The sequence below is a fragment of the Bos indicus x Bos taurus genome, chromosome 19 (genome assembly GCF_003369695.1).
Source record: "Bos indicus x Bos taurus breed Angus x Brahman F1 hybrid chromosome 19, Bos_hybrid_MaternalHap_v2.0, whole genome shotgun sequence".
Taxonomy (NCBI): Eukaryota; Metazoa; Chordata; class Mammalia; order Artiodactyla; family Bovidae; genus Bos; species Bos indicus x Bos taurus.
The window spans coordinates 52,307,502-52,334,879 of NC_040094.1; the positions used below are offsets into that span (position 1 = coordinate 52,307,502).

At 59.8% G+C, this 27,378-nt stretch overlaps 2 protein-coding genes across 3 annotated transcripts; one reads left to right on the top strand and one right to left on the bottom strand.

Moving 5' to 3' along the window:
• The first annotated feature begins 428 nt into the window (after positions 1–428).
• On the top strand, positions 429–10,196 carry FAAP100 (FA core complex associated protein 100). Of its 2 annotated transcripts, none has more exons than XM_027518075.1 (10): positions 429–668; positions 872–990; positions 1,478–2,439; positions 3,650–3,806; positions 4,361–5,124; positions 5,217–5,353; positions 6,579–6,695; positions 8,543–8,629; positions 9,049–9,186; positions 9,534–10,196. In XM_027518075.1, exons 1-9 carry the CDS (start codon positions 504–506, stop codon positions 9,178–9,180), a joined length of 2,640 nt encoding a protein of 879 aa, XP_027373876.1. In that variant the 5' UTR covers positions 429–503; the 3' UTR covers positions 9,181–9,186; positions 9,534–10,196. The 2 variants fall into 2 exon arrangements, with proteins under 2 accessions (XP_027373876.1, XP_027373875.1); XM_027518074.1 differs by having other exon boundaries at positions 9,537–10,196.
• A 1,890-nt stretch (positions 10,197–12,086) lies between these two features.
• FSCN2 (fascin actin-bundling protein 2, retinal) lies at positions 12,087–23,134 on the bottom strand. The gene is made up of 5 exons (XM_027518076.1): positions 17,026–23,134; positions 13,430–13,586; positions 12,954–13,075; positions 12,455–12,622; positions 12,087–12,333 (listed from the first exon to the last, which is right to left on the bottom strand). Exons 1-5 carry the CDS (start codon positions 17,849–17,851, stop codon positions 12,128–12,130), a joined length of 1,479 nt encoding a protein of 492 aa, XP_027373877.1. The 5' UTR covers positions 17,852–23,134; the 3' UTR covers positions 12,087–12,127.
• Positions 23,135–27,378: the final 4,244 nt, after the last annotated feature.

The window sequence follows — 27,378 nt, forward strand, 5'->3', positions numbered from 1 at the left end:
AAGAGACCCCGGCTGCGAAAATGTCAAGACCTGGCGCTGCCCGCCCCCTCCTGGACTTAACAGGCCCAACCCCAAAACGCTAGACAGTCGCTTTAGGAGCGGACTGTCCGCTCGGAGGAGACATGCTCTGAGGGGTCGCCGCCCTGGGGGAGCCTGCCCGGCCCTTCGACTTCGGGCGGGTCCAGTGGAGCCCCCGAGTGGAGAGGAGTGGAGAGGCCAGGCCCTCGTGCTTCCCGCGTTTGGCTTTAAACACGTTGGCCCTTTGGCATACAGCTCTGTGTGCGCTAGCTTTATCCCAGCGGCACGAGGGCCCGGCTCCCGCTGAGACGCCCCCGAGACTCGGCGCGCAGCTGCCCCGCCCCCCGGCCCCGCCCCCCGGCCCCGCCGTACGGCGGAGGCCGCGCTACGACCTGGGCGGCCGTAAAGCGTAGGGCCCCGCCCCCCGGCTCCCGCGCCGCGAGGCCGAGCCCCCGCCGTTGGCCGGGCTCCAGGGCGATCCCACGATGGCCGACCCCAGGCCGCGGGTCGAATACCTGGCGGGCTTCTGCTGCCCGCTCGGGGGCGTGGCGGCGAGCAAGCCTCGCGTGCTGTGCCACGGGGCGGAGATCTTCCTGTCCACTGGGGGAGAGATGGTCTATGTCTACGACCGGGAGGGGCGGCTGCTGATCGTGAGCACCGGGCACACCGGGGAGGGGCCGGGACTGGGGGCCTAGGGGCTGGGGGGCTGGGGCGGGAGGGATCCCGGGCCCTGGAGGGGGCGGGGTCGGGCGTGGATGTTCGGAGCGGCCGGCGCATTTGAGGAGTTTGTCCTCTGCTTCACCTGAACCCCCACGCCCCTGACCCAACACTGCCCTTCTCCCCGGTCGTCCAGGCCGTGTACAAGTTTCCCGGTCAGGTGTGGCACCTGGAGCTCCTGGCCCTTCGCAAGGTGCTCTATGTCCTGTGCGCCCGGAGCGGCATCTATTGCTTGTCTTTGGACCAGACGACCAGGTGAGGCTTGGTCGCTGGAGGGCACTGCTTTGGGTTGGGCCCACACTGGCCTCTACCAGGTTGAGGCTGACATGTCCTCAGATGGGCTTGTCACTGTTTCTGAGTGGTAGTACTTCCCTGTCGTCCTCAAACACTGCCCCTGTGACCTATATGGGCTGGTCACCTCTGGACGGGGTTCAGAATGAGCACTCACCACAGGTGAGGACTCGGGGTCCTGACAGTTCTGCATTGTTGAGAATTTTCTATCCAAACCCCATTTCTGCAAGCCTTGATACATGCTGTTATGCATGTGTCCCTGGGTGACCGGGGTGGGGGAAGCAGAGCATTCCCTGGAGCAGGTAGGAGGCACTGTGGCATGCCAGCTGCTCCCTGGTGGCAGCCTCTGAGATCGCTCCCTGTGCAGACCCCACACCCGTCATGTCAGTGGCAGGCTGTCCCGAAGGGAGCCTGTGAGCACTGAAACCGACAGTCCCCTGGGTTCTCCAAGGTCTGTGAGCCGAGACGAGGAGGATGGCGGGGACGACCAGGACAGGGAGGATGGGCAGGTCGGTGAGCCCCCTGTCCCTGTGATCCCCGTGGACCCAGACTCCTGTGTGCTCCCGGACGCCTCGCTGCATGCCTTCACCGTCCTTGATGACACGCTCGTCACCTTGGCACTGGGCCCCACCCAGTGGAAGATGCAGCTGTTTGAGCGTCCCTCTCCAGGGGAGGACCCCAGGCCCGGAGGCCAGATTGGTGAGGTGGAGTTGTCCACCTGCACCCCCCCAGCTGGGAGCCAGGGGGAGTCCGCAGCCCCCCGCTTCCTCCCAGTGCTGTGCTGTGCATCACCACCTGGCTCCAGGACCCCACTCGGCCACTCACGGAGCTCTGAGGGTGTCATGCTGGAGGGGGCCCTCTTTGGGCTACTCTTTGGAGCTGATGCCGCCCTCCTGGAGTCACCCGTGGTCCTCTGTGGGCTCCCCGATGGCCAGCTCTGCTGTGTGATCATCAAGACCCTGGTAACCTCCATGTCAGCCCCGGGTGATCCGAAGGCCCTTGTCAAGATCCTCCATCACCTGGAGGAGCCTGTCGTCTTCATTGGCGCCTTGAGGACAGAGCCACTGGCCGAGGACATGGAAGACGTACACTGCGACTGCCTAGTGGCCCTCGGTCACCACGGCCGGACACTGGCCATCAAGGCCAGCTGGGATGAGGCAGGGCACCTGGTGCCTGAGCTGCGGGAGTACAGCATCCCAGGGCCCGTGCTCTGCGCGGCCTGCGACAGGAGCAGCCACGTGTACCACAGCACCTCTGCGGGCCTCCGTGTAGTCGACCTGGCTCAGGAGGGTTCCCCCTTGGACCCCACGGAGCGTGACGGGGCCCCAGGAAGCCTGCCCCCTCTACTGTATCCAGACAACTTGGGTGTCGGCAGCCTTGTCACTCTCTGTGTGTCATCGAGCGCGCCTGAAGGTAGGAGCCACGGCCGAAAGCTAAAAACCAAAGCCGCGGTGGGGGGTGGAGCCCCCGCCCTGGCATCTCCTCCCTGTGAACTGGCCGTTTTCCTCTCCCTGCCTCATTCCTGCTCTCCTTAAAACTGCCCCGGGCAGCCCGACCCTCCGCTGCCGCAGCCTCGTGGTGTGCTGGTCTTGGGGTCCTGTGTGGGTTTCAGGGTGGGGTTTGTGCCCCTCTGCCTAGGTAGGGTCTGCACTTGGACGCCCCCTGGTAAGAGCATTTTCCCGTGACAGGTCTCACGTAGCAGGTGATCCAAGGGAAACTGAAACTGGTTCAGGTCAAGCCTTTACGTTTCTCCTGAAAGCTGGAAAACATTTGTTCCACTTACCGAGTGGCCTCCAAGGAGCCCATCCTGCCCTGAAGGCGGGGGGCAGGGAGGGGGCATCCCGGAGCTCTGATTTGTGTGTTCTCTCCGGACAGGGCCGGAGAGGGTTTCAGCCGTGTCTGCCCAGTGCTGGGGGGAGGGGTACAGCCGTCCTCCCCCCACTGTATATTCCCCTTAAGATGGCCCATGAGTGCACTCTAAGACCTGCCATGCACCATACTCGACAGGAAAGAGATGCTTTCGAAGGGAAGAAACTGCTGTCTCCCACAGGGAAAGAAGGGCTGCCTGTAGCAGGCAATGGGGGAGCCATACCTCTGGGCAGGGCTCAGGGCCTCAGTCGTACTGGACCTGCAGAACCAGTGGGTCGCAGGAGATGGAACCTGTTTCCCAGGGAGCTCCTGGTGCCCAGGATGGGGAACAGAGGCAGAACGCTGCTGGGGAGGTGGCAGGCTTCCAGAAAGGCCCCAGCAAGTGCAGACTGGTCAGTGAAGGAGGCCTGGGCCTGCGTAGCACTCATTTCTCTTAGGAAATCTCAGAGCAGCTCTACTACTCAGGTGTTGAAAGGGGCACGCACCCTGCTAATTTGACGGCCCTCATCTGTTCCCTTTTAGTCCACGTACAAGGTGACGCCTCTGCTGGCTGACCCCCTGCCAGGGAGGCCCCTCACAGCCTGTGCCCAGCCCAGGATGCACTCCAGGCTCCTCAAGGATGTCCCTAGGACTCTCTTTTCCTCACAGGGGCATTGCTGTTCTGCCAACATGTATCTGAGTCCAGAAACTGCTGGATGTTCCCAGGCGTGTGCCCCTCCCTGCCTGCCACCCAAGCCCTGCGTGTCTTCTGCAGGGGGTGCCGAGCTCCTGGCCCTGTCTGCCAAAGGCCGGCTGATGATCTGCCACCTGGACCCACACAATGAGGCACCTCAGTCCTCCAGAGTGACCTCAGCAAAGGCTGGCAAGAAAATTAAGCAGCTGTTGTCTGGAATTGGCACCGTGTCTGAGAGGTGAGCAGTGAGCTGCGGCCCAGGCAGAGGCCAGCACAGCATCCAGGAGGTGTCTGAGACATTGGCACTGGCACTGGTCCCGACAGGGCCTATGACTTTGCCTTTGACCCCCGAGATCGCCCCAGATGTCGCGGTGCCTGGCCAAAGGTGATACTAAAGGCCAGCGTGGACGCCAGGCCCCTGTGGCTTAGGACCATTTCCAGGGTGCATGCCACCCTCTGGGCTGTCAACGGTGGCTCTGCAGAGGAGCACCTGGGCCAACTTGGAACATGTCAGGGAGCACAGCAGGGGTGGCCAGCCCCACCATGGGCACTTCCTGGCCCAGTGGCCCAGATTGGGCTACAGGCTCTGTGAGCCCAGGGGGCAAGGCCAGGCCACCAAGTCCAGGCTGCCCCAACTCCATCCTCCACCCTCTCTTCTCTTGTTGCTTGAGAGGAAGATCAGGTTAGACAGTCGTGTGAGAAGGACGGGAGCTCCTGAGGTGAAGGCTTCTCACCCTATGCTAAGGAGGAGAGAGGTCTGGGTCTTCCCTCAGCAGCCACGTCTGTTTCCAGAGTGTCTTCTCTGAAGAAGGCAGTTGACCAGCGGGACAAGGCCCTGACCTGCCTCAACGAAGTCATGAACGTGAGCTGCGCCCTGCTGTCGAGCCGGGAGGGTCCGCGGCCCATTTCCTGCACCATCAGCACCACCTGGAGCCACCTGCAGCTGCAGGACGTGTTGGTGGCCACCTGCCTGCTGGAGAACAGCAGCGGCTTCAGCCTGGACCGGGGCTGGGCCCTGTGCATCCAGGTGCTCCGCAGCTCCCGGGCCTTAGACCTGGACTCGGCTGGCTCAGCCGTTACCTACACCATCCCTGTGGACCAGCTCGGCCCCGGCGGTCGGCGCGAGGTGACGCTGCCCCTGGGCCCCGGCGAGGACGGTGCCCTCGACCTGCCCGTGACCGTGTCCTGCGCACTCTTCTACAGCCTCCGGGAGGTCGTGGGCAGGGCCCTCACCTCCCAGGACCCTTTCAAGGACCCCCCTTCGGCCGAGTGCACCCCCATCGTCCTACCCGAGCAGGATGGCGTGTGCCTGCCCCTGAGCGAGCACACAGTGGACATGCTGCAGGGCCTGCGCTTCCCCAGCCTGGGCGTGCCCCACACGCAGGCCCTGGGCCCTGCCAGGGACCCCATCCACACCTTCCTGGGAACTTGCCGCGTGCCGGGCAGCCAGCCAGCGGGACCCGAGTCCCTGCGGGCCAAGTACCTGCCCCCGTCAGTGGCCACCATCAAGGTGTCGGCAGAGCTGCTCAGGGCCGCCTTGGGGGACAGTCATGCAGGTTAGTGACATCGACTGGCCTCAGGCAGCCTCGGGGCCCTTCCTCCCTCCCCGGAATCCGGCCAGCCTCACTGGTGCACCTCTCTCCTCCAGGCGTGTCCCTGGGCTGTGCCACCCTGCAGTGGCTCCTCGCCGAGAACGCTGCCGCAGACATCATAAAGGCCCAGGCGCTGTCCTCTGTCCAGGGAGTGGCCCCCGATGGCACAGATGTCCACCTCATCATCCGAGAGGCAAGCAGGGGTCGGCTCTCCTGCCCCGGGGGGACATTGGCCTCGACAGCAGCAGTTCTGAGTAGGGTCCCGAGGCTGCTCGAGAGGAATCAGATTCTGGGGCCCACCTTCCGGAGGAGTCCGATGCACCCACGTCCGAGAGGCAGGCTGTGATGGGGTGGTCTTCGTAGGGCTGGAAGCTGCATCAGCCTCCCAGCTGGGTCTCCATGAGGGCCACCCTGTCCAGCGCTCCCCATGCATGGCCCTGGCCCTACGTCCAGCTGGAGTTCATAGTGGCCCGAGCAACTCACTCACTTGTGCCGCCAGCAGCAGCACAAGCCCTCCAGCCCCTGAGTCACGCAGCCCCCAGAGCCCCAGGGTGCTGGGCCCTGTCACAGACATCCCACCCAGGGGCCGCTGAGACACTGAGGCGGGGCTCAGTCCTCTGGGTGCAGTCCTTGCACACACCTTCCTTCCGGAGACCCTCCTGGCAGCCTCGGGGTCACATCCAGCTGACCCTCGTGCCGCAGCGCTGGTGCCTGTGGCGGAGCATCCCGTGCGACCCGGCACACCCCTCTGAGGGTGGTGGGTGGAGGCTGCCCACTGGCGGCCCTTTCAGGTCCACCCACACTAGGCAGCAACAAGGTCGGGTGTCCCGGGGGCCTGGTGGTGGAGAGGGCGGGGTGCCCAGCCATCCCACAGTCCCAGAAGGAAGAGCTTCCAGGGACAACATCCTTCCTGAGGTCCCCGGGGTCTTGCCTGTGTCCTGGCTGTCACCCATCTTTGCCAGGTTTTATCTTTGGCTGGAGGGCACTAGGCAGAGATCTCCGTTGCCCAGACCCCTCCCTGTTTTTTACAACCTGACCTTGCTATCGGGTGACTTGGAATGCACAGGGTGGCCCTGGAGGGGTTGGGGCGTGGGCTCTCCGTGGTGGTGCAGCCACAGCCATCACCATCTCTGGCGTAAGTGCCACACACCTGGACTCAGAGGGAGCAGGGCTCTTCCTGGACGGATGTTTCCAGATGAGCAGCTTTGCCGTTGCTTGACTAGCTGGTTCTGCAGGTGGAAACTCATGCTGGGTGCGGAGATCGAGGCCCAGGGCCCCCCAGGCTTTGCCCACAGTGGGATGTGGAGGGGCCACCCAGGCCTTACGTGCCTCAGCCAGCTCAGACGCTCCCATAGGCCACGCTGCCCTCGGGCCGGGCGAGGCTGTGGACAGCCAACGAGGCTTCTCGTGCGTTGCAGGCGACCGTCACTGACCTGTGCCCAGCGGGCCCCATCCAGGCCATGGAGATCCAGGTGGAAAGCTCCTCTCTAGCCAACATGTGCAGGGCACACCACGCCATCGTTGGGCGTTTGCAGGTCTGTTGGCCCTCGTGGGCTTGCCTGGGAGGTCTCTCTGGGGTGGTGGGGACACTGGACCCTGGTGGCTTGGCTTCCTGCCCGGGGTTGCAGATGAGCTGTGGCCAGTTGGGAGGTGGGGGGAACTTGTCTCTCACCCTCCTGGCAGTAGCCCCCAGTGGCCCGTGAGCACACGTGGTTACAGGGAGACAGCCCACCTGTGACTTGTCAGCATGAAATTTCCATACAGTAGTGTGGAGAGGTCTGCCTCGGGTCCTGGGATAAGGTATCTGCTTGTCGGGGCTTCCATGTCTTTGCCAAGAAAGAGAGAGTTGGCAGCTAGCCCCTCACACACACAAAGCCCTGGGGGCCGCTCACTGCCACTTCAGTGCCTTGTGGGGCTACTGGGGCCACAACTCTAGGATCTGAGGGGAGGTCTTTGTGTCCCCCAGGGAAATCTGTGAGCTGGGGCCCTTGGCAGGCTGGGCCCAGGGCCGGGTGGCCCCTCTCCTGCCTGTTCTGTGTGCATGGCCTCGGCTGCACAGAGCAGTCTGGGTTGGCAGCTATCAGCCGATTCCCATGCTTTTCCTTACGTGTGGGCTCTGCGTCAGCCTCACCTGGGAACTTACCAGTACACATGCCCAGACCCCACCCCAGACCCCGAGTCGGAGAGTTGCAGTCCAAGCTCCAGCAGGGATCAGAGGCTGCTGTTCAATTAATAGACCCACCTATGTGCCCAGGCAAGCCTGGGGGCCAGTCCCTGACCAGAGGTCCCCCTCAGCCGTGCTATGACGGCCCTGCCATGGCACAGCCTTGGCTTCACGCCCGGGCTCAGGAATCTGTTCTCCTGTCCCCAGAGCAGAGCTCCCACCCTTGTTTCCCTCCACCCCAGAGGGTGCCACGTGGTTGCTCTTGCTGGGCCTGAAACGTGCAGGGCCGTCTGCAGACCTGCCGAGCACAGCAGCTGATAGGTGGACAGTTGTGAGAAACTGGGGTGGTGGGGAGCGTGCTGACCAGACTTCGCACAAGAAGGGGAGTTAGCATCCCTGGGCTGCTAGGATCAAGTGACCAAGTGCCACAGACGGGACACAGTGGGTTCAGTTTGGAGGCCGGGATCCGTGTGTCTGCAGGGTTATTCCTTCCGAGGCCTTTCTCCTGGGTATGTGGACTGCCAACTCCTCCCCAGGTCCTCACAGGATCTTCCCTTGGCATGTCCATGTCCTAATCTCTTTTTAGAAGGACACCAGTCCTGTGGGATTAAGGCCCACACACCTGACCTCATTTTAATTTGATTATCTGTGAAGACCCTCTCTCTCCAAACACCATCACCTGAGGTGCTGGGGGCTGGACCTTCCATGTGTGAATCTGGGAGGCATGAGTCAGCCCCTAACGGAGTGCTGCGGGCACTCCCCTGATGGGAATCTTCTCGTGGGCTGCAGACCTCTGCCCTCCGTCTGCCACATCGCACACCTATGACAGGATGTTCATTCACTTGGCCACTCAGACTTGGGGGGACCTTGTCAGATATGTAGTTTCTGCTTCTGGTGGCACCTCCTGCTGCCTCTCGGGGTGTTGGGGTCTCTTCTCAGTTCTTTGCCCCAGAGACCAGTGGGGGCCTTGCTGCCTGGATCCATCTGGGAGCATCCTCCCTGGGAATCAGGAAGGTTACTTCCAAGTAAAAGACTGTCAGGCTGGGGCTCGTGTGGAGCGGAGATTAACCAGGGGTGAGGCAGGGAGGCCTGATGGATGTCTCAGCTAGCGGGGAGGGCTGCCTGGCTCTGCGGGCCGGTGCCAGGAGCCCTGGGCTCTGTCTGGGGACACACAGGAGGGGCGCCCTCTCCAGCCACTTACCCCTTGTAACCCTCCAGAGGCTGGTGGTGGAGCAGGCCGCCCGGGGCTCCAGCCCGCCTGATCTCCGCCTGCAGTATCTCCACCAGATGCAGGCCAACCACGAGGTGAGGCCCTTCGGGGGTCCATGCCCTGAACCTTCCACCCTCTGGGGCTCCACTGGGGTCACACACACAAGCATCTGCGTATCGCCCAGCTTGGCGGGGCCTCCTAGTCCGCTCAGCCCAGAGTCAGGTCTGGGCTCCTGTTGCAGGGGCGAGATGAGGGCAGAGTGGGCATGGTCACGCTGCTCCACCTTGGCCGGGACATTCCCGTCCCCTGGGGACGGGGTCTCCCCTGAGCCCAGCCACACCTCCTGTCCCTAGGGGTCATCACGTTAAGGCCACAGAGGAGTGTGTTTCCTGGGCCACCTGCCACAGCCTGGGTGGGATCTGAGTGGTGGGTGTCCCCCCGCCTCGGAGGGGCCTGCCGACGTGCCCGGTAGGAAGGTGGCCCCTAGCTTGTCGCCACCCTTCCCTTCCTGTAGACGCTGCTGCGGGAGGTGCAGACGCTGCGGGACCGGCTGTGCACAGAGGACGAAGCCAGCTCCTGCGCCACCGCCCAGAGGCTGCTGCAGGTGTACAGGCGCCTCCGCAGCCCCAGCCTCCTCCTGCTGTGACGCCAGGTGGGCCCCGCCCCGCCCGGGACACTGGCAGCCCCCTCCCCAAACCCCCACCCCACCCTGCCCGGGGCCTTCCCAGCCTCTGAACCCTTGACAGCTCACAGTACCTCCATGGTTTTATGGAGATAACCTGGCTCCTGACCCAGGAGGCACTCGGCCTGGTTACAGCTGGGGAAGGTCTGGGGTGAATGCAGCCAGCACCCCCAGATGGCCACCCGGTGCCCCCCGGGGTGGGTGTGCTCAGAGGAGGCGGGTCATGTAGCTGTTGTGTCAGGATAGCCAGGCAGTCCATGACCCCGCTGGGCCGGGGGCCCGGTTGGCCTCCCACATCACTCCTTCCTTTCCTCCAGCAGCTGCCACAGCCTCTGCACTCAACCTCCACGCCACTGGGCCGCCGCCCACCCAGAACGTTGGGGCTGGATCACCGACGTCGCTCCACTCAGAAGTCGGGCCTGGCCGTGGGGTCTAGACTGCAGAGCAGGATTGCTGCTGCCCTCGCTGCCTGCAGGGGCCCCGGCGACAGGGCTTCGGGGTTGAGACTCAGGCAGGTGCGTTTCAGCGGTTGTCTGGTTCCCACCACGGTGCCCAAAGCCTGGGGCAGCAGCACTCGCCTTCCCATAGGCCTCTTGTCCAGTACTGTCCACACCTGCGCAGCTGGCCCGCTCTGGTGCCTTGGTTCTGCTTCTTTGCAGTTACTGGGGTCACCAGGTGGGAGGGTGCTCCCTGTGACCAAAGCACAAAGACTCGGGGTGGGGGTGGGGGGGTGGGGGTTTTTTCCTGCAGGTGCCCTGTGGCCACAACACTCAACAACTAGGTGCCTCTGGCCGGGGCCACACCCAGCGCCCAGCACTGTGCGTTGTTTCCAAGGGTCCCTCAGGGCAGACAGCAGCCCCGGGGTGGCTCCGGTGCTCTGGGGGAGGGTGGCTCTCCCCCGGGACTTCACACGGTGCTCTCCTGCTGTGCATGCAGGGCCTGCGAGGCATCCTGCCTCAAAAAATGACCCTTTCTGTTGCTCTGCCTTGTCCGGGGCTGTTTTTTTAAGCCTCCCCCTGCGGTCTGGTGGCAGCTTTGACCTGGATTCCTGGGCTCACTGCAGCTCCAAGCCCCCGCCAAGGCTGGTGGCCACTGCACTCCCCAGAGGAGCCTTGAACTGGCCTCTGTGGGGCCCTCAGGCCAGTGGGAACCCTCACACTGGGGTGAAGTGGTCCCTGCAGGGCCATTCAGGTCATGAGGGCCCCTCCGCAGGAGGACCATGGGCACCTCTTCGTCATCCTCCATTGAGGGAGAAGGGCGGTGGTGTGCTCCAAGTTGGGGTCTGGGGTCATCACACAGACCCAGCACTGGAGTGTTCTTCTGAGCAGGAGGGAGGACCGGGAGGGGTTTCTGCCCACCCAGTCTGTTCTGCGCCTCCTGTCCCCGTGTGTGCTGGAAGCAGTGTAACAGTTGCCTTCAAGGATGAGCAAGCAGTTGGCCTCCGGTCCCTGCTGGCTTGGGTGGTCCTTACACAGCCTGGAGGGGAGCTGTGGCCCAACCAGGGAAGGGCCTGCACCCCCTTAGTGGCTGTTTCTGAGGGTCATCTTCCTGTCACCTCCCGGGGGAGGAGGAAGTGGGCAGGCCAGCCCACAGGGACCCCCAAGCCCTCTTCCCTGCCTCCCGTCTCCAGCCACTGCCCTGGGCTGCACAGACTCCGCTCAGCGTGTCTGAGGCCAAGTACCCAAGTCCAGCCAAGGTCAGCAAACAGGAGACCCTCCTTGGCGCCTACTGGAGCACTTGAACAAGGGTGCCAAGAGCGCCCGGCAGGCAACCCTCCTGTCCCTCAGGCCACCAGGGGGCAGTGCAGACCGCACACAGGGCAGTCCCCTCGTCCCCTCCGGGCCAGTGTCCATTAGAGCCCACCTTGACCTGTTGGCCCATGTGGGGCCATCCCTAAGGTGTGGGGAAGCGGTGACGCAGGGAACCAGCCAAGGGGGGGCCCTGGAGAGGAGTCCCAGCTGCCCCCCTTTCCCAAAGCACCTCACACTGGCCAGACTCACTGGAAGGGGCACTTCAGGCCCCAGGCAAGAGTGGGGGCTGCCCAGGGTGGGAGAGGGTGTGGGCTGAGGGGAACGGTCGGTGAGGCCGGTGGTCTCCCCCTACTTTTGCTCAGGCTGTCCCCCCAGCCCTCCATCACCCCAGGCCTCAAGGCCTAGGCCAATCCCAGGGGGCACACCTCCCAACCCACTCCCACCTCCTGTGGTCCAGGTTACCCAGCACCTCCAGGAGGTATTGGCCTGGGTGGGGGTCCTTGGCGACTGGGGTGTTTGGGTGCCAGCTGGTTTGGGGAGACCTGTGGGTGAACCATGGGCCTTGTTCTGGTGGTCCACCCTTCCTACACTGGGTGGCAGCAGGCCAGTGCACAGGCTGAGAAGAGCCCTCTCCCCCATGGTTGGCTGCACATAACCCTGTCTGGGAGGGCTGGAGATCACTTCATCAGGTGCTTCCAGGATTCCCTAAGACCCTGCCCCTGGGGAAGGGAGCAGTGATGTGTGCTATGAAAACCCTGAAGACCCTCTAATCTACCTGACTTGCTGGGGACTGGGATGAGGCTCCTCCCAACTGTCCCACTCCCATCCCTGTCCTGCTGAGTAGAATGGGGGTCCTCTCCACTCCCCACGAGCTTGGGGAGGAGCTATGTGCCAAGGAGTGATGCAGACAAAAGAAGGCCTGGGACTGGCAGTCCAGGAAGGGGTCTCGGGACGTTCAATCGGCTGGACAAGCGCTAACCTTGGATTTTCTGGGCATGAGGGATGGCGGAGTGTCGAGCAGTCGAGCGACCATCGCAGGAAAGGCCCAGCGGGCCTGCGGCGGGTCGGTGCAAACCCTTCCCCACGCACCCCGAGCGGCGCCACTGACCCGCGAGCCGCTGGTCACAGACACGGTTTAATGGGGGACAGACGGGCGGCGCTCAGTATTCCCAGAGCGCAACCCCAGCCGGCGCGTCCGCGTCCGCGCGCAGCAGCCCCGAGGCGCCGCCACGCAGGTACTTGCCGCTCCGGGCCCGGATGGCCAGGCGGCCGCGCTCCCGGAACTCGAACAGGAAGTCCTCGGCGCGCTCGCCGTCGCTGCACACGCTGCCGTGGCTGCCGGTGTGCCAGAACCCGCCGCCGCGGCCTGGGGTGGGGCAGAGAGGGCTTGACGGGCGGCTCGCTCCCTGATCTGGGCTGGGCACAGCCCCCACTCTCTCCGGCCCCCACCTCCCGCTGCTCCCCAGCCCCATCCCGCTTGCCCGCACCTCGGATCTGGTAGGCGCCGTCGCTGAAGCTCAGGTGGAACACGTCGTAAACCGAGCGGTTGGTGTCCAGCTGGTTGGAGCCACGTCGGTGGCAGACGAAGCCGTCCAGGCCGCGCAGGACCAGGATGGGCCGGTTGATAAGCTTGAGCGTGAACTCCTCGTCCTCCCCTGCTGGCGAGACAAGGGCTTGAGGGGCCTTCCCACAGCCGCGCGAGATCGCCAGGCCAGGACCGGCCCCGCTTGTGCGCCTGGATCTGCCCACCGCTTATGTGAGCCCTTGGTTCCCCAGAAGTGCAGCAGTGATCGGGGTGCTCTGGATCTGAGCCCCCACGTCAAGAGCAACGGGCTGGACCAGGGAGTACGACTCTTGTCGTAGACAGCAGCAGCTCCATGGGGAGGGAGAGGGCCCAACCCTGGGTGGAGACAGGGGCTGAGCTGGCACTGCCCCCAGGCAGAGCGCCCAGCCCCAGGCTCCCCGGGGCAGGAGGGGTGTGCTCACCCACAAAATCGCTGATGGCCGCCAGCTGCCCATTCTTCTTCATGCACACATAGCGCCCGTTACTGGCCTTGAGGGCCACCCGTCGGCCCCGCCACTCCATTTCAAACATGGTGTTCTCAGAACTGGAAGGAGCAGGTCAAGGTCCCCTCAGAGGAGCAGGACATGGGGACTCAGGGTCAGACCTGCCCCATCCCCTTCAAGTCCAGTACCACCCGCTCAAGGCACTTGACTTCCACTGCTACGCCCACCACCATGAAGAGCTGCCCTGCACGCTAGCAGCCTTCTTCCCTGGTTGGGCGGCTACGTGGTCCCCATGGTTGAGGTGGAGGCGGTGATGCAGATGGTAGTGGAAATGGAGATGATGGTGGTGGTGGTGATGGTGGAGGAGGTGGTGGTGACGGCAACGGAAGTGGTGTGTGTAAAGGAGGCCATGGTGGAGATGCAGGGGGTCACAGAGGTGAGGATGGCGCACTCACACTTGTGTAGCTGTGGCCTGGATGCCCCCGTGGGTGACCAGGGTCCAGTAGCCCCCAGTGCTGGAATAGAAGGTGCACTTCTTTGTCTCCTGGTCAATTTGCATCAAGAAGGTCTCGTGATCCAGTTCTTCATCTTGGTTGGCTGAGACATTGACCCCTGGAGGGAGGAGATGGGAAGCCCCTCACGCCTCACCCTGGGTGGGGTGGGGAGCAGAGGGATGGGAAGGCATGCTCTTGGGGCATCCCTGAAGTCAGCGGGGGTCTCTTCTAGAACCCTTTGGACTTGAGAAGATTTGGAGTTCTGCCCCAGCGCCGTGCAGGCACATTGTGGACACACACACACCGCTTCCTGGAGGCCAGGTTCCCAACACAGCCCCAGGAGCCAGGCCCTTCCGTGCCGCCAAATCCCCTGCCTCAGCTAATCAGCAGGTAATCTACTTGCTCCTGCTCTCTGGACCCAGGACTTACAGCAGCCTCTATTTATAACTCCTCTTTAAGCTGCCGGGTGGACACAGCAGGGTCCCTGTCCTTCCCTAGCATGGTTCAGGACACAGCGGGGGCCTGGGGTCTGCTCCTGGGCACTGAGCTGGGGCTGGCCCCCTGTCATCTCCTCAGCCCCTCATGCACATGTGTATGGTCTCCCAGGACCCCGGAGGGAGGGCAAAGCTACTTGGGACTCTGCTTGGGAGGGAGATGAATGATGAATTGGGCATCTATGACCAGGGTGGGGAAGAGCAGGCAGGCCGTGGGGTTTCCCTGGTATCTTCCCATAAACCACATCCTTGTTTCATCGCAACTGGCAGATCAGAGTTCCACTGAGGCAGAGCCCCAGCAGTTCCAGCAAGCAGAGCAGAAGGGAGTGGGGCATACCCCCACCAGGGCTGAAGGGTCAGGGCCATATCCTGTCCTGCCCCGCTCCCTGGGAAGGAAGTGGGGCAGCACGCAGGGCCCAGACTGGAGAGGGGGGGCCATGGCTTTGTCCTCTTTGTCCCCCAGACTGGAGTCTGTCTCCCTTCTTACACAGATCACTGATCAGATCCCAAGAAAGTGACCCCTTCTCCTTGCCAACCCCACCATCCCATCAGCAGTGCTGCACAAAGTGAGCTCCTGCTGCCCCCAGCCTGTGATCAGCAATAACAAGACAATGGCCTTGTTCTCCAGACGCTGGCCCGGGGGAGCAGTGGACAACAAAAATGGTATGTCCAGTGCCCACGACTGCTGGGGTTTTGGCCAGGGATGGCCTCCCTGAAGCAGGACCTGAGAAGGTGAGGGAGCCATCCGACAGGTACTAAAGGGAGGCGTGAAGCCAGGAGTCTGAGGCTGTGGCTTCAAGTTTTTCATCCCCATCTCTGAGGTCAAGCCTCTTGGTGTCCCCAGCATCACCTTCCACACACCCTCTCTAGATAGGATACAGCCCAGGGGCTCGGTCTCACACAGTCGGCTGCTCCTGGGACCCCGATCTTGCAGCATCAGGGTCTCATGGAGTCCTGGCTGGTGCCAGCAAAGAGTATGGACCCTGCTGTCCCAGGAGGGATTGATCAAGTGGTGGATGTGTGAGCAAGAAGGGGTGTCTGAGAGCATTTACAGGAGACCTATTCTTACTCCTGCAAAGCCACAAGAAGAGCCAGTGCCCCTCTTCCCTTTGGACTTTGTTCTGTTTGGACGTGAGGTCTGGAATAGCAGCAGCCGTCTTGTAACCACAGGGGCACCAGTCTGAGGTCAGAGCTGTCCTGGGAGAGCAGTTCCTCAAAGAGGAAAGAGCAGAGGACTTTGGTGATGCCACTGAGCTGGATGTGGTGCCTGTTTGGGACCCCACCACCCCTGTGCCCGCAGACCTCTACTTAGGCGAGATATTAGTGTCCTCGTGGCTTAAGCCAATAAGCAGCCATTGTTACTTGCAGCAGCAAACACTGCTTGTTGGGCAGCCTGGCAGCAATGCCACATCAGTGAGGGCTGGCAGTGGACATAGCAGAAACAAGCAGACTCTGGCTGATGGAGGTTGGGAAAGAAAAAAAAAATCAACAGGAAAAGCCAATTTGCTCACAAACGCCCTGGCCTGGGGGAAGGAGACAAGTCTGGGGGCTACCTGGCCAGCAAAATGACAGGGACCAAGGGACCAGCAGCCCACTCCGCAGAAGCCACCACCCCAGCTGCCTGAAAACCTAGCGGCTCTATCCCCTGCTCCCTCAGCCTGAGATGCCACACTCTGCTTCCCTGAATCACTGGTTAGCAATCAACATCGGAACATCTCAGGGCCAGGTCTGGTGCCCCCAGGCTTATGCAAGGAAAGCAGGGAGGTGAATGTAGGTACCTCTGGCCTCACGGTGGTGCTGGTGAGGGGGTGAATCTGTTCCTTTGTGCGGGAATTCCCCCATCAAAGGGATCGGGTCAGATGCAGGGTAATCCAAAGAATGAAAAATGGTTTATACGGCTACCATCCCCCCTCACCACCACCACCACCACCGTCATCTCCATCAGCACCAATACCATCACCATCAGCAGCAGGGCCACCGGCACCAGCTCTGTCACCATGGCACCCTTACCATCACCACCATCCACACTACCACTTGTCTCGCTCACAAGCTGAACGTGGACAAATGCTTTGTAGCCAGCATTTCCTTTGACTCACAGAGAAAGCTTTCCTCACTACTGCCCACCTTTTACTGGCAAACCAAGCATATGGGCCTTGGTCAAGGCCAGAAAGCAGTGTGGCCAGACAGTAGGACCTGTGACGGGAAAGACTGGGGCTGTCTGTCCTCCCTTACACCTCAGGGCCCAACCACACTCCACAAGGATTCAGGGGTGTTTGCTGAATGCCGGTCCCTACTCAGCACTGGCCTTGAAGATCCAAACGACAGGTAGGAGTCCCTAGAGCCACAGCTGGCCACCCCTCTATGTGCTCAGGGCTGGGACCAGGTGGTGGCAGTGAGCCGGGTCTGGGTACACCCACCCCTTCTGGGTGCACAGAGCCAGGAGTCCAGGCGGCATGGAGCCACTCTGGAACCTCACTTTCCTCGAGGGGAAGTAGGAGCTGCCCATGTTCACCCCATAGGCAGGTGATCATGTGTAGAAGGGCCCGCGGGTCACATGAAGCAGGTGACCAATGATCGGGGACCTGGGGGGAGCCACTCGACACCTGCTGAGCAGAGAGTGTCTTCCCACCAAGGAGTCCGGGCTCTGGAGGAGCCGCTTGCATCTCCCTGGACTGGAAGGCCCCCAGGATCCCGCCCCACTCCATTCCTGCTGCCTGCCCTCGCTGCCCTTGGCCATAGCCCCAATTTCCTTTAAAGTTCAGAAGTGGGGTGATAGAAGAAAAGGGGAAGGGCGGTCAGCGGGCAGCCTGGTGCGGATGGGGCCTGCCCTCCTGCCCCTCACCACAGCAAGCCTGGGCCTCAACCACCTCCACCTGGGCTCTGCCCATCCTGCGTTCAGCAGCTGTCCGGCGGGCCTGAGGCTCAGCAGGGACCCCATACCTGGCCTACGGCCCACTGTATTCTACAAGTGTATTCTCACCCCTCAACCCGGAGCCACTCACTACAGGACCCTACACACACACACACACACACACACACACACACAGGCCCGCACCCCGTTACCTTGCCGCACGGACACGTAGCGGTGGTTGGCGGCCACCAGCACCACCTGTGGGTGACTCTCCTCCAGGTCGAAGAGCTCGTCCTTGCCAGGCCGTGTGTTGCGGCCCGCCCTGAGCGTGCCCGCGGGGCCCACGGGTGCCAGGTAGTGGCCATCGCAGTCCTTGAAGGCCAACTTGCCCGCCTTGAACTCAAGCGTGTAGCGGGCACGAGCCTCGGGCTCCCAGACGAGGCGGCCGTCGCTGCGCAGGTAGCGGCTGTCACAGGACTTGAGGCAGTACTGCCGGTTCTGGAAGATGAGCGTGACAAGCGCGTCCACACCCCATGGCGTATTGCTGTCCGCTGCGATCTCATCTTCCTGCGGGCATAGGTGTGCGTAGCGCCGCCGGCTCACGCTCAGCAGGTGGGCCTGCGGGTGGATGGCCAGGTGCACTGTCCACAGCTCGGCTGGGGTGATGGCCGTGGCGAAGCAGGACAGCTGGTCCTCGGTGCCACCAAAGAAGCGGCCGTGCGGTTCCGACTGCAGCACCCAGCGCCCGTCGGGCTGCGGCAGGACCAGGAAGCGGCAGTCACGACCCGGCCGCTCCGCCTCGCAGGCCACACGCCCGTCCTCCTCGGCCGACAGGTAACGGCCCAGGTGGCTGCTGCGAAACAGCACGGCAGTGCCCTCCCCTGGGTCCGGCTCCAGCACCCACATCTGCTTCCGCTTGAGGCTGGGTGCTGAGGCGTTGACCTTGAAGCCAAAGCTCTCGGCCGTCAGGTAGCGGTCAGTGTCATTGACGAGGCCAAACTGGATTTTCAGCACCTGGTGCAGGCCATTGGTAGGCATCTTCGGGCCTGGCTGAGGTCCCCGACGGGGGCCCAGGAAGCTCTCTCTGTGCTCACGGCCCCTGAGGTCCCCTAGAGGCCCGGCTCGTCTGGGTTGGCCCACGCCCCCCAGGCCCGGCTGGCGTCATGGACCCGCTGCCCTCTCAGATGCTGCCTCTGACCAGCAGTGGAGGGCCCAGGCAGCTCTTACATGGCCAGCGGGCAGCAGAGGGAGGGTGGGAGGGCGGATCAGAAGTGTGCCGGCTTAGGAACAGCCTTTCGTTACCCCAGCTTGGATTTCAGCCACTCCCGGACTGCCCAGGGGCCAGAGCCCAGGGCCGGCAGGGCTGGAGAGTGCCACTCGCCGCAGGGCTGACCACCTCCTTGTGCTCACTGGCGGCTGCCCGGCCCTGGCTCCGGCACTGTGCCCCACCCTCTGGATACCCACCCCCCAGTCTTGGCCTCTCTCCTTGCCCACCTCTGGGCCCCCAGACCCACTGCACAGACTCGCCAGCCCAGCCCAGCTCTTTCCCGGGGTAGAGAAAGCTGCCTGGTGGAAAACTTGCGTGTGGCCGCAACCCGATCGCAGCCCTCCACCCTCGGCCGCCAGATCCAGTTACCGCTTCTCTGATTCCTTGCTGCTACCTGGGCGGCTGTGACTGAGCCTTGCACTGTCCTCCTCAGCAGCTCCTGGGTCACAGCCTGCAGCCCCGAGTCTGGTGCTTCCCAAGGATGACCTGTAGCTGGGAAAGTGGCAGGCAGGGCTGTCAGTGCCAGTGAGCGGGCCAGGCAACCCCCCCATCCTGGTACTCATGGCACCCAGATCCATGCCAGGTGTGAAGAGGCAGCTGCTCAGCCAGATTCACACTGGCCAGGCAGCCTGGCTTTGCCGGGCCCTGGGGGGAAGGGCCCTCGGTTTGGGCTGAGGTGGCAGCTGTGTGATGGAGACAGTCACGCCCAACTCGCGGGCTGCACAGCGAGAGGGTGACCTGGGAGCACACGTGTGGAGCAGGCGTCATCCTGGGCAGCATGAGGAGGTGGCAGGCCGCGGGACTTGGGGTCACAGGGCCAGGCTCGGACCCGACCCCTGTACCCTGAGCGACTCTCAGGGCCTATGAGGTTGCTCTGTCTGCCATGGGTGGGCTCCGGTGAAGCCAGCCTTGATGAATGGCCCTGGGGACCCCTGAACTGCCACTCACACTACATAGAGCGACTGGCCTGACTGTGGGTCCTTATGGGGTCCTTAATGGGCCGGGTCCCACTATCACACAGAAGCAAAGCCTTCCCAGCAGAAGGATAAGGGTAGCAGGCTAGGAGAAGCCACAGCTGACTCCCTCCGACCCTGGTACCTCCCAGCTCAGTCTCTGGGGTCCCACCCTGTTGTACCTCCCCAAACCCTGAGCCTGTGGATGCTGTCTTAGGGGGCTGCGGTGGGCCTGCTCAGCTTCGCCCTGCCTGTCTGTCTCTTGCACCTGCCTCAGGGGCCAGGAGCCAAGTAGTGAAACCAGAGCCACCTGCCCTGGGCCCGGGCCAGCCTCGGTGTCTTCTTCCTCATCACAGCATGTGACCCTCAGGCCTCCCTGGGGACCCGGAGTGGGAGCCACAGGGCACTTCCAGCCTTGGCCTCCTGAGTCTTGCTCTTGATGCTCCAGGCATCACCCCTCCATCCCTTTCAAGGCCATGTGAGGGTCCAACAGAATGAAGGGGCCTCAGGTTGGGCATGCGGAGGCCCCAGGAGGTGGGTGGGGCGGATGGGCACACGGCTCTGGAGTCGTTCCTCCATGTTCCCAATCCCGGGCAGTGACCTCCCCAGGCATGTGCAGACACTGAGCAGGAGACCAGGAGACCCGACCCCTTGCTTGAGGGGTTCACACTGGGGTTCAGGGAGATAGGTCTGCACACAAATCCCCATGACAGCATGGTGCATACTGAGCAAGGAACTGGTCTTGGCTAGTGTCGTCCACCTCTGTGGCCCACAGGTGTTTACGGGACACTGACTGACTAGGCTGTGTGCCAGGCACCCCATGGTAGGGAGATGCCATCTGGGGTTGCACCCCCTCCACAGAGATGATGCCCACATGAAATCCCCCCACGTTCCCAGGGGACTGCATTGCCCAGCGCTTGATGCCAGGGAAACGTCCTGGTTTGGGCGTACCAGCCGTGATGCTGTCCGCACTTCAGTTCCTGTGTGTATGGGCAGCCCGAGGGGCAGCTGTGGCCGTGGCCACCCCAGGCATGGGCATTGTTCTCTCCTTGCACTCCCAACTCCCAGCCAGCCTTCTGAAGGAGCCCAGCCGGGCCGATTAGCACGACGGCCTCATTAGCGCTGACTGGTGCTGGCAGGGCGCTCACAGGCATCACGTGCCCCGCGGGAGGAAGCCCAGCCACCAGGCGCTAAGCAGGCCTGGCTCCAGGCAGCCTCTCAGCAGCAGAGCCAGAAGTGCCGTGGCCTCTCAATTCTCAGGCCCCACAGCCCCAAGTGGGGGTAGGGTGGGGCTCCCCGGCACTGATCCAGGGGCGTGAGCCGGGTGGCGTTTCAGGCCCCGGGGGCTGGGGGGTGGGCTCTGAGAGGTGGCCCTTCCAGCACAGGCTTCCTTGAAGGGAGGGGGATTGCACAGATGGTCCCTCCTCCCTCCCTTCCTCCCTCCCCCCATCGGGATCTCAGGGCCTCGCCCAGCTGCCTGCTAGGGTCATGGTTCCTTTCTGGATCCCCTGCAAGGCTCTGGCACACAGTAGGTACTTAATAACTGCCTGTGAATGTTTGATGTGGGGGTTCCTGTGTGATGGGCCCAGCATCTGCTGATAGGTGGGGCAGGATGCCTGCAAGTCTGGCCATGTGTGTGTGTGTGCGTGTGTGTGTGTGTGTGTGTAAGTACACACAGGCAGGAATTGGGCAGAGTGAGCCACAGTCATCTGCTGCGTCAGCCCCAGCCTGGAGATGCTACTCTGGATCCCAGCCTCAGAACCCCCTCGGGGCTGCCCAGCAGGATGACCAGGCTGTGGGTGGCCTAAGGGAGTTTGTTTCAGGGGCTCCTCTCACACTGGGGCAGCATCCGCAGGCAATGGGGAGCACCCTTCCCACAGAACCCCATGCCCCCTGCCAGAACTTTTCCACACAGCCACCCACTTGGGGCACACAAATGTGCCCACCACTGCCTTGTCCAGCCTTCGCCCTGGGACATAAAAGGTCCTTGCCACTCTGGGAGCCCTATTCACTTGCCCTGCTCACTTCTGAACCTGACCCCATCCCTTCCCAGGGGTGGGGGCATGAACCCACCCTGAGCTGGCATCTGCAACCGGGACCAGGCCTGAGCACAGATGTCAGGCCGTCTAACACACCAACTTTAATATGTTTGACTGGAGGAGGGCGCCATTTCCTGCAACGAGCCATGCCTCTGGCCCCGCCATCTGTGGATGGACACAGCCAGATGGGCCCTTCGGACCACAGCTGGCCCCGGAAGGTGGGAGTGGCCTCAGCTATCAGACGCCCCCAGCAGGCAAGGCTGGGGCTGATCCTCGACCTCCTGCCCCCCTTAGTGTCCAGGTGGGACCAGGAGCAGAGAGGGCCTTAAAGCCCCCCAGACCTCTAACATTCACCCTGTAGCTCTCAGGAAACTTCCTTTCCTGGAATGCTGGGGATTGGGCAGTCCTAGCCATTTGGAGGGACCCCCTCCCACTCCCCCCAGCCATACCCCTCCGGGGCTACCAGGGAAAGCACCCCCACCTCTGCACGTCTAGACAGCCAGCCCTTGATGCTAGAGCCCAGCCTGGGTTCCTGCCAGCACGCTGCCTGCTGCCATGGCAACCAGAGCGTGCGCCAGGCTCGGTGCCCGGGCAACGCTGATGCTGGTGGTGTGAGCTGGCACAGGTGCTGTGTGTGTGCAGGCTGGGGGAGGGGGCCCTCCCTGCCTCAGCTGGCCTGGAGCCCTGGAAACTGGCCCAGGATAGGGGCAAGGGCAGCCCCACCGGCTAAGGAACCTCCACAGTCACACCTTTCCCAAATCAGGTCTGGACTCCCGGCGCTGAGCAACGGCAGAAGGGCCCGCAGGGCAGTGAGTCTGGGAATTACTCCTCACAGAGCAGATCGCTGACGCCTCACCCCAGAGCCTCAGCCCCAGGCCTTGGCCAGCTGCTGCCCTAGATGGTGTTCTCCCACCCCACCCTGGGCACACCATCCCTCCCATGCCAGGCCTCTGCCGTCTCTCCTTAACCCTCTGCCCCAGACTCCTCGGCCCCACAAGGTGAGGGCCATCCTGGTGGTCCAGGTGCCGCTGGGCACAGCCCGAAGCCCTGATTTCCTCACTCCTGGGCTCATCATCTGCTTCTGGGGTCCAGCTCGGCAGGTGCCCAGGGCCTAGACTCCTGCATTGTTCCTGAAACAGGCCCACAGCTTGGTGTCCTCATGATTTTTTCATGGCGGAGCTCTCCGCTGCCCCGCAGTTCCACTTACACGGGCGGGCGGGGGCCTAGGTTGGTTTACTGGAGGCCTGCTGGCGGTTTAGGGTGACAGCTCCCCTCAGCAGGGCAGAAGGAGGGGGCGCCCACATCTCAGACTGCACTGTCTGGGCAAACACTGGGGGTGCCCGGCCTGCTCCACCCACCACCATCTCTCAAGACCTCTCACCTCCCCCACCGACCCCTCCTCCCAAGACCCTCGTCTACACACACACACACACACGCGCGCGCGCGCACACACACACACATGTACATGCACCCCCACACACACCATCTCGGCAGTTCCACTTTAAGCAGAGACCTACTGGCTGGGCTGGGGAGACCCCCACTTGGGGCTGTCAGGGTACGAAGTTGGTGAATCTCCTGGTTTTTGTCTCTTGTAAAGCCATAAGGTGAGGGGCTGGGGAGAGCAGGAGATGAGGGCTATACCTGGCAGGAGGGGGAGGGAGAGACCAGAGGCCCCCAGGCTCCAGCAAGGCCAAAAGTTTCCAAAGGGACCACAAGGACAAGATTGAGGGCAATGACCACTGGGCAATCTTCAGCACCCACACCTCAGGACCTTTGCACATTCTTGGGATAAGAGGAGCACTCATATTATCCTAGTGAGTCCCGGCTGTATGGGACTGAGTGAGGACCAGGTCAGCTTCATCAAAATATGACTGCCTACTGCCCACCTGGGTTTCCAGACACACCAGTGCCTAAGGTGTGTCAATACTTGGCATGGACAGTCAGGAGCTCACAATTCTGCAGGTGACCACAGAAGCCTCTGCCCAGACTCTGCCTGGGTGCACCTTCACACAAAAACACACACAGATGCCTGTACACACACACACACACACACACACACAGACACCCAGTTCAGTTCAGTTCAGTTCAGTCGATCAGTTGTGTCTGACTCTTTGTGACCCCATGGACTGCAGCACGCCAGGCCTCCCTGTCCATCACCAACTCCCAGAGCTTGCTCAAACTCATGTCCATCAAGTTGGTGATGCCATCCAACCATCTCATCCTCTGTCGTCCCCGTCTCCTCCTGCCCTCAATCTTTCCCAGCATCAGGGGCTTTTCAAATGAGTCAGTTCTTCATGTCAGGTGGCCAAAGTATTGGAGTTTGAGCTTCAGCATCAGTCCTTCCAATGAATATTCAGGACTGATTTCCTTTGGATGGACTGGTTGGATCTCCCTGCAGTCCAAGGAACTCAAGAGTATTCTCCAACACCACAATTCAAAAGCATCAATTCTTTGGTGCTCAGCTTTCTTTATAGTTCAACTCTCACATCCATACATGACTACTGGAAAAACCATAGGTTTGACTAGACAGACCTTTGTTGGCAAAGTAATGTCTCTGCTTTTTAATATGCTATCTAGGTTGGTCATAGCTTTTCTTCCAGGAGCAAGCATCTTTTAATTTCATGGCTGCAGTCACCATCTGCAGTGATTTGGGAGCCCAAAAATAAAGTCTCTCGTTGTTTCCATTGTTTCCCCATCTATTTGACATGAAATGATGGACCAGATGCCATGATCTTGGTTTTCTGAATGTTGAGTTTTAAGCCAGCTTTTTCACTCTTCTCTTTCACTTTCATCAAGAGGCTCTTTAGTTCTTCACTTTCTGCCATAAGGATGGTATCATCTGCGTATCTAAGGTTATTGATATTTCTCCTGGCAATCTTTTTTTTTTTTTTCTCCTGGCAATCTTGATTCCAGCTTGTGCTTCTTCCAGCCCAGCATTTCACATGATGTACTCTGCATATAAGTTAAATAAGCAGGGTGAAAATATACAGCCTTGACGTACTCCTTTTCCTATTTGGAACCAGTCTATTGTTCCGTGTCCAGTTCTAACTGTTGCTTCTTGACCTGCATACAGATTTCTCAGGAGGCAGGTCAGGTGGTCTGGTATTCCCATCTCTTGAAGAATTTTCCACAGTTTGTTGTGATCCACACAGTCAAAGGCTTTGCTGGAGTCAACAAAGCATAAGTAGACATTTTTCTGGAACTCTTTTGCTTTTTCAATGATCCAACAAATGTTGGCAATTTGATCTCTGGTTCCTCTGCCTTTTCTAAATCCAACTTGAACATCTGGAAGTTCACGGTTCACATACTGTTGAAGCCTGACTTGGAGAATTTTAAGCATTACTTCGCTAGTGTGTGAGATGAGTGCAATTGTGCAGTAGTTTGAGCATTCTTTGGCATTGCCTTTCTTTGGGATTGGAATGAAAACTGACCTTTTCCAGTCCTGTGGTCACTGCTGAGTTTCCCAAATTTGCTGGCATATTGAGTGCAACACTTTCACAGCATCATCTTTTAGGATTTGAAATAGCTCAACTGGAATTCCATGACCTCCACTACCTTTGTTCATAGTGATGCTTCCTAAGGCCCACCTGACTTCACATTCCAGAATGTCTAGCTCTAGGTGACGGATCACACCATCGTGGTTATCTGGGTTATGAAGATGTTTTTTGTATAGTTCTGCTGTGAATTCTTGCCACATCTTTGTAATATCTTCTGCTTCTGTTTAGGTCCATACCATTTCTGTCCTTTATTGTGCCCATCTTTGCATGAAATGTTCCATTGGTATCTCTAATCTTCTTGAAGAGATCTCTAGACTTTCTCATCTATTGTTTCCCTCTATTTCTTTGCATTGATCGCTGAGGAAGGCTTTCTTATCTCTCCTCGCTATTCTTTGGAACTCTGCATTCAGATGGGGGTATCTTTCCTTTTCTTCTTTGCCTTTACATTCTCTTCTTTTCTCAGCCAAACACCCATGCCAAGCCCAAATTTATCTGCAGAGGCTCAGGCCATCATGAAAGAATCAGACACTTCATGTCCAACAATCACAGGCACTTATTAAGTACCTACTGTGTGCCAGAAGCCTTGCTGGGGATCCAAAATGGACTAAGCTCCATCTCTGACTTCTGGGCCAAAACAGAAATGGTTCATTGCCTGGTCCTACAGTCAAATAGGCTCTGCACATGGGCACCTTCATCAAATGGTTCCCATGGGGACCATGCCAAGCCACTCAGCTTGAGGCATTAGTGCTGGTCTGCTTCTGATAAAAATCTTCTCACCTATAGGTGATATGCTATAAATGGTACAGAGAACAGGAGTGAGGCTCTGGGGATTAAGTGTGTCATAAGTTAGGATAACTAAATGCAATGCAGATCTTGGATTAGGTCAGGAAAAAATTCTGTGTAGGACATTATTGGGACAACTGTCATCACTGAAATTCAGATTGCAGATTAGATGAACTGTGTCATATTGATGTGAAACTGCCTGATTTTGGTTGCTGTACTGTGGTTATATAAGACAATGTCCCTGTTCTTAGGGAAAAGACACTGAAATATTAAGGAGTAAAGGTCAGAATGTCTGAGACCAACTCCCAAATGGTTTAGAAATTAAAAGAGAAAAATAAAAAGAAAATAAGACAAGTGTGACAAATGGTAAAAAAAAATTAGTGCATCTTAAAGTGTCTCAAAAAAATTTTTTTAAACCATAATAACTAATTTTAAATCCACTGTAGGACTTCCTTGGAGGTCTAATGGTTAAGAATTCACGCTTCCACTGCAGGGGGCATGGGTTCAATCCCTGGTCAGGGAACTAAGATCCACATGCTGCACTGTGTAACTAAAATAAATAAATAAAATTAAATTCCACTGCAGGGTCAGAACAAGTTGAAAATCATTACAGGAAGTCAAAAAAATATAAAGAGATAGAAGGAAAAATAGGATGATTAAAAGATTCAACCAGGAGGTATGACCAGCCTATTAATAGAAAACCCCAAACCAAAGAACATAAAAAATAAAACAGAATAGAGGGAAAATATGAAAGAAATAACATGAGAAAATTCCGAAGAACTGAAGGACATTGAGGGCCTAGGGCTTAGTAATGGTCAAGACAAGAATGAGAAGTCTTCAGTACTGGTACCCCAGAAATCTCAGATCAGCTGGAAAAAAAGGGGGAAAGCCTAAATTCTTGTGCATGCATGCTAAGCTACTTCAGTCGTGTCCTACTCTTTGCTACCCACCAGGAGCCTACCTCCCAGGCTCCTCTGTTCATGGGATTCTCCAAGCAAGAATACTGGAGTGGGTTGCCATGCCCTCCTCCAGGGGATCTTCCTGATCCAGGAATCAAACCCATGTTTCTTAGTCTCCTGCATTGGCGGGAGGTTCTTTACCACTAGCGCCACCTGGGAAGCCCAACAAACTCTTGTGGAGAAACACAAAAAACCATGGACTCTGGGTTGGGGCTCAAATGACAACCATATCCCAAGAGCAGTAGTAGGAAGAGCCAGGGAGTCAAGTCTTCAATGCCTGAGGGAACATAGCACTTCCCTGGCCATCCAGTGGAATAGAGTCCATCCTTTCACTCAGGGGGCGCGGGCTTGATCCCTAGTCAGGGAACTAGGGCTTCCCAGGTGGTAAAGAACACTCTTGCCAATACAGGAGATATAAGAGATGCGGGTTCGATCCCTGATTCGGGAAGATCCCCTGGAGGAGGTCATGGCAAACCACTCTAGTATTATAGGGCTTCCCTTGTGGCTCAGGTGGTAAAGAATCTGCCTGCTATATGGGAGACCTGGGTTTGATCTCTGGATTGGGAAGATCCCTTGCAGAAGGGAATGGCAACCCACTCCGGTATTCTTGCCTGGAGAATTCCGTGGACAGAGGAGCCTGGCAGACTACAGTCCAGTGGGGTTACAAAGAATCAGATACGACTGAGCAACTAACAGGGAAATAAGATCCTGCATGCTGAACATTCATCCAAAAAATCCGAGGGAACATTTTCATCTTGAAACTCCCTCCCTTGTTCCCAGGTAGGTAAGACACAGGCACCTGCAGATATGCCAACTTGCTCCTACTTACAGGCCCTAGGCCTGCCCCTTCCCAGCCCCACACTCAGTCTGTGTCTGGGCAAAGTAGGGAAGAAAATGCTGTGGGCAGGAGTGGGTCTGTGAGCCTGCTCAGTACTGCTAACCTTGGCTGACTCCTGTGGGTCAGGGCTGCTCCTGGGGGCTGGCTCCGAGACAGTTCACTCACACAGGCCCTGGTGGACACACAGGTAGGGTGACTCACCTGTCACCCAGGGAGGCAGAGGTGCCGC

What these genes read in the sequence shown, in the direction of transcription:
- FAAP100 (XM_027518075.1), top strand. Translation starts at nt 504, where the DNA reads ATGGCCGACCCCAGGCCGCGGGTCGAATACCTGGCGGGCTTCTGCTGC. An exon ending in CTTGGGGGACAGTCATGCAG is followed by an intron (nt 5,125 to 5,216) that starts GTTAGTGACATC and finishes TCTCTCCTCCAG; the next exon opens with GCGTGTCCCTGGGCTGTGCC. An exon ending in TCCACCTCATCATCCGAGAG is followed by an intron (nt 5,354 to 6,578) that starts GCAAGCAGGGGT and finishes CGTGCGTTGCAG; the next exon opens with GCGACCGTCACTGACCTGTG.
- FSCN2 (XM_027518076.1), bottom strand. Translation starts at nt 17,851, where the DNA reads ATGCCTACCAATGGCCTGCACCAGGTGCTGAAAATCCAGTTTGGCCTC. An exon ending in CAGGCCACAGCTACACAAGT is followed by an intron (nt 13,076 to 13,429) that starts GTGAGTGCGCCA and finishes TGCTCCTTCCAG; the next exon opens with TTCTGAGAACACCATGTTTG. An exon ending in CGGCGCCTACCAGATCCGAG is followed by an intron (nt 12,334 to 12,454) that starts GTGCGGGCAAGC and finishes GCCCCACCCCAG; the next exon opens with GCCGCGGCGGCGGGTTCTGG.